The 10,107-nt window shown below is 36.3% G+C and overlaps 1 protein-coding gene across 5 annotated transcripts in view; it reads right to left on the bottom strand.

Moving 5' to 3' along the window:
* Positions 1–10,107, bottom strand: part of FGF12 (fibroblast growth factor 12) — a 570,000-nt gene that overhangs the window by 192,807 nt on the left and 367,086 nt on the right. For all 5 annotated transcript variants that reach the window (XM_073895559.1, XM_073895561.1, XM_025876646.2 and 2 more), the window contains one exon: positions 1,839–1,942. In XM_073895559.1, coding sequence (XP_073751660.1) covers positions 1,839–1,942 — 104 coding nt within the window. The remainder of the gene's footprint in view (positions 1–1,838; positions 1,943–10,107) is intronic.

The raw sequence follows: 10,107 nt of genomic DNA, 5'->3' as shown, positions 1-10,107 counted from the left end.
ACACACACACACACACACACACACACACACACACACACACACACACACTCCTATACAACTGTCCTCTGCCTGCAATACTGTTGTCAGACTTTCTGTGTTTTTCTTCTTCCCAAACCTTTGGAAATGAACTCTGATCCAAAGAGCTAACTCATCATTTTTGTATAATTGTTAGTTTTAGCTCTTTACTTGATGACTGATTAAATCCTTAAGTCAATATTATCCTACGATCATCTCCATGTTTTAGTTTGTATTATAGCCAAAACTTTTTTTTAAGATTTTATTTATTTATTTATTTGAGATTGAGAGAGAGAGAGAGCATGGGGAGGAAGAGGGGCAGAGGGAGAAGCAGACTCCCTGCTGAGCAAGGAGCCTGACATGGTTTGTGGGGCTTGGTCCCACAACCCTGAGATCATTACCTGAGCTGAAGGCAGACACTTAATGACTGAGTCACCCAGGTGCCCCAAAACTTTTTTAAAGCTTAATTAATTGGAATTACTCAAAACAACAACCTTTTCTTTTGCTTATTTTAATTCTTACATTTAAAATATAGACTCACAATAAGTGGACATTAAGCACTGTTAGAATTATGGCACATTAAGAATGAAAATCATTTTTTTAACCAAAAATGTATTTATCTGTGTTATATTGAATAGAACAATTTAAAAAATGTGCAGGTACACATCTAGTATATGAATACAAATGCATATCTGAATATGCTCAGGAATAAAATAGTAACTTAAAAATCCTAATATGAATGACAGATGTATCACTAAAAAGCATAGTATAGTTCATTTAACTGAATATGAAAAGAGTTTAATAGAAGTTATTTAGTATTTAATTTAGAATTTCATAGGTATAAGTGAACTTCCTGAATAACTATGCTGTTTACTGAGATGATAGAAAGTAAGGGTGGAAATCTTTAACCATGATTTTCAAGGATATCTCTTTGTGAACTACAAATAGGCAAATTCCCTCATGAGAGAACAGAAATTATGAGTTATCATAATACTTGATACATGAGATTCAGAGCAGCCACACTCTCCCCATGCATAAATTATTATCTTGAGAGTCAGACAGGCATCAGATGACAGTTTACTACTTTAAAATGTCAGTGCTTATAATGTAGCCACTGGAGCTACCTAATTTTGTCAGTTTAAGGTTGAAAAGAGGTGTTAAACAACATGGTGTCCAACACACTGTGTTAGAGGTCCAGAAATTAAGCCAAAGAGGGGAGCTAACTTGCCCAAAGAGAAATAGTAACTGAAATGTAAATAAAACTCAAATATCCAGCCCCTAATTCAGAGCTCATTTCATAAATTTACCTTGTCTTTGAAGTGACCAGTTATGACAGGAATCTGATGTATTAGGTACTGAACAGATTTATTAAATACAAACAAAACACAACCATTCCAAAAGTTTTTCTCTACAAGACAGAGAAGACTCCCAGACAAACTGAAGAATTTAACTAAGATTCTTAAACCATGCTATGTGCTTAAAGGAGAAGTAACAGGAGAAAGGAAAAATGTCTTACCCCTTGAATTAAGCAGAAAGGTAAAATTCGAAAGATTAACATATCCTCTAGAAGTAGAAGCCAGATGAAGAGAATTTATATTGCACAGCAAGTAACTAGCTCTTTCTCAAGAGGGCATGATCCTTCCCATTGTAAATTGTAAAAATCTTAATAAAATCCTGACCTATTGGGTCGGAAATTCTAAAATGACTTCAACTTCTAATTTTCTTCCCTAAAATAATGGTTACTTCACTAGCTCTCAATGCCAGGTTACATGTACACACAAGCGTATGCACACACATACACGCATGCTTTATGAGGTACTTACTGAGCTGTAGAGATAGCCTTCACCATTCATGGCCACATAGAGGCTGGCCTTCACCCCTTGGATAGCCACCACACGCAGGCCCACAGGAATTAGATTGAAGAGGGCTAGAGAGGAAAAGAGAAAACAGAGAGGAAAGAATCAGTGACCTTTTGAATAAATCATCCGGCTTCTTAGGATGACTATTTTGAAAATTAAAACCTACGAATTGAAATTAGTAGGGAGAGAGAGGGAGACTGAAGAGAGGAGCAAAACTGGCTTCTTGTGTCTGCACTACCTTTAATTACATAAACTCATCTGCAGTAAAAAGGTTACATTCCATTAGAAGGTCTCTATGGGCCCCACAGTTTCGGTTCAGAAAATGAGCACATACTCAGTGTAATATGATTTTTTCAAACAAATAAATAATTTGAACCAAAACATTCTCAACAGTAGAAAATGTAATTGCAGACATAAGTAATAATAAAATATGATCTTTATTCGACAGTCTCACACAATTCACAGCACTCACCCTGTACCTCTGAAACAAATAATACATTATATGTTTAAAAAAAAAGAAGAAGAAGAAGATAGCAGGAAGGAAAAAATGAAGGGGGGGTAAATCGGAGGGGGAGACGAACCATGAGAGACTATGGACTCTGAGAAACAAACAGGGTTCTAGAGGGGAGGAGGGTAGGGGGATGGGTTAGCCTGGTGATGGGTATTAAAGAGGGCACATTCTGCATGGAGCACTGGGTGTTATATACAAACAATGAATCATGGAACACTACATCAAAAACTAAGGATGTGATGTAATATATGGTGATTAACATAATAAAAAAAGAAAAAAAAGATTATAACTTATGCCAGAGTGTCTTGTTTTCAGATTTTTCCCTGTGGTCCTAAATATTGTCTTGAATACAGAAGATAAAGATAAAAATCACTGGCTCATTCTTAGCTACATTGGTGGAATGAGAGCATTTCTTTTAATAGTTTAATTCTTTTACATGTAAATGTAAATATATAAATAGATCAATAATTGATAGCTTAAGCTCTAATGGATATATTTTATATCTCAGAATATATACACACACATATACACACACGTATGTATATAGACATGCACAAAACCACTAAAACCATTAAAAATTAACTTGTTAAAATTAATTCAATATTGTAAGATGAAATAGGAACCTGCTTGTAGTCTTTGAATATTTGGGTTGTCCACCACTGAAAATATTCAATAGTCTACATGTCTACTTGGAGAAGGTACTCAAATACCAGAAAGAAAAATAAGAAGACAATCTATTTTTCTTACAACAATATATCTTTATGAATTATATCTCCCTAGCATTACTCTAGTTACCGTTGCAATTATAAAATGAGCATAAGCATAAAACATTGCCCCTTCCCTGAAAGAATTCGTATTACATAAGGGAATAAAGTAATCATATAGGCTCTATAGATGACAACATGGCTACGGACTAAATATCTCACAGCTGCATGCATAAGAGCATATATCTGTAGTTACTTTAACATCCTGGTTAGGTGGAGGTTCTTATCCCTCTTTTCTACTGATAAAATTTCCATCAGTTCTGGTCATCTTCTTAGTTTTGAATGTAAAATGTATGAAAATCTACCCAAGGGCTACCTGGAATGACTGATTATTCTTGGCTTCTCTCAACTTGGGATGGTAAGCTAAACAACACACACACACACACACACACACACACACACAGTATTTGGCAGTCAAATGTTCAGCTGATAGTTGTAGAGGATCAAGCCTGAGACCACAGGTTTACTATAGCAGGTTTTAATTCCTAGATGTACTTGACACTGGATCAGTCTCTCTGCCTCCTTGAACCTGTTTCCGCATTTGTCATGAAAGTTGAGACTAGATCTTATGAGATGCTCAAGATTATTAGCTAGCTCAATTTGAATCTGAACTGGTTTTGTTGTTCCTATGTTCTTACCACTGTCTTTGTGCTACTGAAATAACTTAAGAAGTATGAGACCTTAAAGTCTAGTTAGGGAGAGAAAGCTAAGACATATGGAATAATCTGATACAGTGTATAATTTATTTCTATAATTAAATATAATATATGCATTCTATATATATTCTCTATGTTACAGAAGTTCAGGAAAATGGAAGATCTGTGTGGCCTGAAATATTCAGGAAATGTCTCACATGGAAGATGGGACCCAGGTTGACACTTAAAGAAAGGGCAGAATTTGGGTAAGCCAAGTACAGAAAAGCATTTTGGTGGGACAGGATTTTAGGTGGTTCTGGAGGATAATGGATGTGTACAGAAAGGGACTGGTAAATTGGATTTGATTCATAATAGGGAGAAATGAGAATGAACACTATATAGATAAAATAGGGATAAATGTCTGAATGTCTGTCACTCTAATCTTAGAGATCTAAACTTTGCCAAATGGAAAACAAGACGTGTGACGCACAAAGATTCAAGCAGCAACAGATTACAAAAAAAAGTGTGAGATTTGCAGACAACGTAGTTTCTAAACTCACCACTCAAGAAGCTACCTGGCTCGGAGTCATTCATTTAACCTCTGCTTTAATTTTCCTATCTGTAAAATGAACATAATCATCCTTACTGCATAGTGTTTACAGAAGAATCAAATGCATTATCATATATGCTTGAAAGTGTTTCATAAACAGAGAGGTGTTGCCTTGATATTAGAGTTCTTTGTCATTAATCTATGATTCTTTTGCTTCTCAAATAAGGTTACCATAAGGTCTGATCTAACAACTGACATTGTCTCACTAATATCCATTGTGTTTATATTCAGAAGATCACTTAATTATTTTTGTGCAATACTTAATTTTCAAAGTGCTGTTCAAGTTATCATTGTATTTGACCCTCAACCACCAACACTATGGGACATTTAGGACAGAATGATTATCCTAATTTTTAGAAGAACAAACAGGTTCAGAGAGGTAACCCAAGTGAAACTGCACATGAACAAAGGTTTTCTGGCTCTCTCATGTAGTTATCTGCCTAAAATATTGTGTGTCCTCCTTCTTCCTTTTTAAGTTTAATTTCCCCTAATATCCATTCTTGTCTTTTCACAAAGTCAGACTACTTAGCTATGCTTCTCTACACATCACGCAGCTGACTGTGGTTATGGACTCAGTAATGTCCAATGAGATGTTGGCAGAAAGGTCTCTGTACACTTGAAGACTCTTTCCTTAAAGACAGCTTCTAGGTTTCCTTTACCTAGAAGGTAAACCCTCCGTCTTATGGCTGTTTGGACTGGGATGGGGGGCGGGGTGGCGGCTGGATCATCTGAGATTATGAAAACAAGAGCTACCCCTGAGGGAGTGGTGGCAGGTGAAGCTGGAAGGAGTTGGGTCTCAGAGGACATTGTGGGGCAATGGCACCAGGCCAGCATTCAATTACCTAGGTCTGGCTTTTATGTGAGAAAAATAAGGCCTTGTTATTTTAGTCTGTGTAATGCAGAACCAACCCTAATCCTTACTGACAGAGATTGCTAAAGAAAGCAGAGTTAATATGTAAGATACCAACTAAATGTAAGGTGCTTCTACATGGTAAATAAATGCTACTGGAAAGTATCAAGTTCAATGAAAATTCTTAGGAGAAAGAACAATGAAATTCAAAATCGTGCAAAACATCTTTCCAACCTAAAGACTTCCCAGGACAAATGCTAAGAACACTGGTCCATTTATCTGAAACCGTCATAACAAAGCAACTCTAAAGCTGTTCATACCTGAGAAGAGCGTGAAAATTACTAAAGCCAGGCAGGGACAAAAGCAAGAAGCTGTGAAAGTCATACATGAACCGGAAAGTGATAATGGCTTTTAGATGATATGCTTTGGGAGACTTAGCAAGTCCATAAAAAAAAAATTAAAAAAAAAAAGTAAACATTTTAGAATGGAACTTTTTAATGGTAAAAGTTAAAAACTACTCTCTCTGGGAGGGTCCGCATCTGCCTCCTAAAATCTTGAAAAGTGGCACATGATGTACCCTTATCTATTGTTTATCTTCATTGTAGCACACAGGCTCTAGCTCACAGGAGTCCTTTGTTACTCACAAGAATTCCTCCCACGTCTCCAGTCTTCCTCTGCATCCTCGAAGCTGCAGGCCTTACTCAAAGTGGGCCACACCATTGTTCAAGCCCCTTGCCTCTCATCATGCCATTCCCCTGCTTACAACCTCCAGGCACTACACAAAGTCTCTACCCTGACCCTCAGCACCCTTTGCAATCTGGCTTCAAATAGCATCTGGAAGTTGATCACCTGCTACATATTCCAGTCACCATAACCAGCTTTATGGAATTTCCCCATTTCCTAAGTTCATCCTTGATCTTTAGTGAGGCTAAAGTTTCTTTTCTTTTGTTCTTTCTTTTTGAAAAACCTGTCTTCACTATTCAACTGCACCATGAGTTTTACCCAAACTCTTCTGAGATGGCTGTTTCCTTTTCCATGATTGTGTAATTCATTGGTATATATCTATAATAGCATTTGGACCATGGTATTATAGTCATTTATTTTCACATTTGTCTCCATCCCTAAAACGAAAGACTTCTGAGGGTAGGGCCTCTGTGATTTCTACCCCAGTCACATGTACCTATCTTACATTCAATAAATGTTATTGATCATAAGAGTCATGAAAAGACACATTTCCGGAATTTGTGGTTTTCTTACTGGGAAAAAAATGCTTTTTTTTTTAAGATAAAAAAGAAACTAAAAACGTAAAACATCTCAGCCTGATAGTAAAAATTACATATACACACAGCATACATTTCTGCTACATGATACTATTCCTTCTAATATATTTATTTATGGCTTCTAATAATTTGATCTCCCTCTTCCTAGTTTTTAACCCCATATTTTTGCTTACTTTATTCTCTCTGCTTGGAATGCTCTTCTCCCCATATCTTCACACTGAAATCTCTGCCATGCTTGAAATGACACACCAAATACCAAGCTCTTTCTCTCACTCCCAAACTGCCCCTGTCCTGAATCTAGACTATTTTCACCACAATTTATAATTTTCTTCCTTAAAAAAAAAAGTTTCTGTCCTAACCACAGCTAGATTGTAAGCTCTCCAAACAAGTATCACATCTAAACAACACTTGTATAATATGGAGAAAAGGAGAGAGTGGGAGAGGAAGAAAAAAAAGAGAAACAGAAACAGAGAGATTGAGAGAATAAACAGACTAGTGTATATTCTATTTATATTCAGGATCCCAGTAAACATTTGCTGAGGACTACCATCATAAGCCAAAGAGAGTCCAAGCATCAAATCTGATATTCAGGCATTTTCTCAACCTTGTCCTTTCCAAAAGGAATATCTCATTCTAAACATTTATGTAAATCTAACTCTTATATTTTGAAAAGTGAAATAATGGAGGTGGTATTCTTGGAATCCATACAAAACTCAATCACCAAACCACATGGGAAAATGGTATAAAAAGGGCAATGAGGGGAAAGGATAGTTTCTTCAACAAATGGTTCTAGAAAAACTGGATATTGGCATGCAAAAGAATGAAATGGGAGCCCTATTTTATACTATACACAAAAACAACTCAAAATAGATTAAAAATCCAAACATAAAACCTGAACCTATAAAATTCCTAGAAGAAAATATAGGAGAAAATTTTGTTGACATTGGTCTTGGCAGGGATTTCTTGCATATAACACCAGAAGTGTGGGCAACAAAAGCAAAAGTAGGCAAGTGGGACTACATCAAACTAAAAGCTTCTGCAAAGCAAAAGAAACAATCAACTGAATTAAAAGGTAACCTGCAAAATGGGTAGAGACTATATAACCAATAAGGTGTTAAAATCTTACATGGATAAGTAACTTCTACAACTCAATAGCAAAAACCCAAATAACCCAATTAAAAAAATGGGCAAAAGACTTAAATAGACACATCTCCAAAGACAATGTACAAATGACCAATAGGTACATGAAGAATGTTTAACATCATTAATCACCAGAGAATGTGAATTAAAACCATGGTGAGATACCACCTCATACCTGTTCAAGTGGCCACTATTACATAAATAAATAAATAAATAAATAAATAAATAAATAAATAAATAAATAGTATTGACAAGGAACTTTGTGCACTACTGATGGGAATGTACAATGGTGCAGCCAATATGGAAAATAGTATGGAGAATCCTCAAAATTTAAATACAGAGCCACCACATGATCTAGCAATCCTACTCCTGGGATGTATGTTTTTTTTTAAGTTTTACTTATTTATTCATGAGAGTCAGAGAGAGAGAGAGAGAGAGAGAGAGAGAGAGAGGCAGAGGCAGAGGGAGAAGCAGACTCCCTGCCAAGCAAGGAGCCTGATGCGGGACTCAATCCCAGGACCCTGGGATCATGACCTGAGCCGAAGGCAGATGCTTAACCATCTGAGCCACCCAGGCGCCCCCTACTCCTGGGATATATGGAAAAAGTTGAAATCAGGATCTCAAGAACTTATATGTTCATTGCAGCATTATTCACAATAGTCAAGATCTACAAACAACTTAAATGTCCATGGATGGATAAGTGAAGACAGACAATGTGGCATATACATATAATGGAATAATATTCAGCATTTTAAAAAAAGAAAATCTTGTCATATGCTATAACATGGATGAATCAGGACACTGTGCTAAGTGAAATAAGCTAGTCCTAGCATTACTCCACTGCATTATTCCACTTACATGATGTATCTAACATAATTAAACTCATGAGAGCAGAGAATAGAATGGTAGTTGCCAGGAGCCAGAGGGGGAGGCCAATGGGTAGCTGCTATTCAAAGGATGTAAAGTCTCAGTTATACAAGATGCCTAAGTTCTAGCGATCTGCTGTACAACATGGTGCCTATAGTTAACATTACTAAATTGTGCACTTAAAAAATATGTCAGGAGAGTAGATCTCATGTTAAGTGTTCCCACAAAAAAAAAAAAAAAAAAGGAAAAGCAAAGGGGCACAAGGAAAATTTTGGAATTGATGGGTATGTTTATTACCTTGATTGTAGTGTGGTTTCATGAGTGTATGCATGTATCAAAACTTAACAAACTGTATACATCAAATATGTACAAGTTTTTTTGTACATCAAATATACTTCAAGAGAGTTTTTTTAAGTAATGAAGGAAAATGGTAAAAAAAAAGATCTAGTAGATGAATTGCATTGATACACTCAGTTCTCTACTTTTCCTTCTATTTAGATGCTTTGCCATATAAATATGCAATGCTCTAGAATGATATTCTGTCCTATCCCTTGACATGGGGCTCAACCATGTGACTTGCTATGGCTAAGAGGATGTTAGCAAATGCAAGCAGAGTTTGAAAAAGAGCTCATTTATTCCCATTTGTTCATTTCTCCTCTGCCACTGCATTAAGAAGAACATGCACAGACTAACCCACTGGTGCCAGGGAGAGGATGTAAGACACTTAGGGCAAAATAAAGTGGTTTCAGTAATCCAGCCAAAGCAATTCTAGATTAACTGACAGATAGCTGACCCCCAGATATGTAATTAAGACAAAATCAACAGAGCTACCTGGCCAGCCACCCCAGTCACATGAGACATAACACTGCTGTTGCATGCAATGGAGTCTATGTGATTGCTGGATACACAGCATTAGTGTAATAATGTATAAATGACTGGCAAAAGTTATTTCCTGGGGGAAGTAGGTGATGGATTTGAAATGCCCTGATACCATACAACCCCAAATTCTCATATTTGATAACAACCCTCAACATGTACATGAGATTACCAATGATGAGCTACGAAGCTAAAATAAACTTTTATAAAATAAAATAAAGTTATAGGGGCACCTGGGTGGCTCAGTCGTCAAGCGTCTGCCTTCGGCTCGGGTCATGATCCCAGGATCCTGGGATCGAGCCATGCATGGAGCTCCCTGCTCAGCGGGAAGCCTGCTTCTCCCTCTCCCCCTGCCCCTGCTTGTGTTCCCCCTCTCACTGTGTCTCTCTCTGTCAAATAAATAAAATCTTAAAATAAATAAATAAATAAATAAAGATATAAAGGATAATTTTTGACTAATTATGCCACAGGAAAGACTGAATTTTTTTTTCAGGAAATAATTACAAGATTGTTGCCATATGAAAAGATGTCCAAAGATTATACATATAAATAATGGAAAATAAATGTATAGACTTAAATCCATCAAGTAATTAAAATATTTTATTTCCCTAGATTTTACCATCATTGTGATAACTTTCAGCTTTTTAAAATTTAATCTTTTGTGATTTATTTTCTCACCCTACTCACTTTTGTGCCTAAT

Source organism: Callorhinus ursinus, unplaced genomic scaffold (assembly GCF_003265705.2).
Source record: "Callorhinus ursinus isolate GAN/ISIS: 27379988/994484 unplaced genomic scaffold, GSC_fseal_2.0 scaffold1, whole genome shotgun sequence".
Taxonomy (NCBI): Eukaryota; Metazoa; Chordata; class Mammalia; order Carnivora; family Otariidae; genus Callorhinus; species Callorhinus ursinus.
Note: the sequence above shows the minus strand (reverse complement) of the source record. Positions and strands in the feature narration are given on the sequence as shown.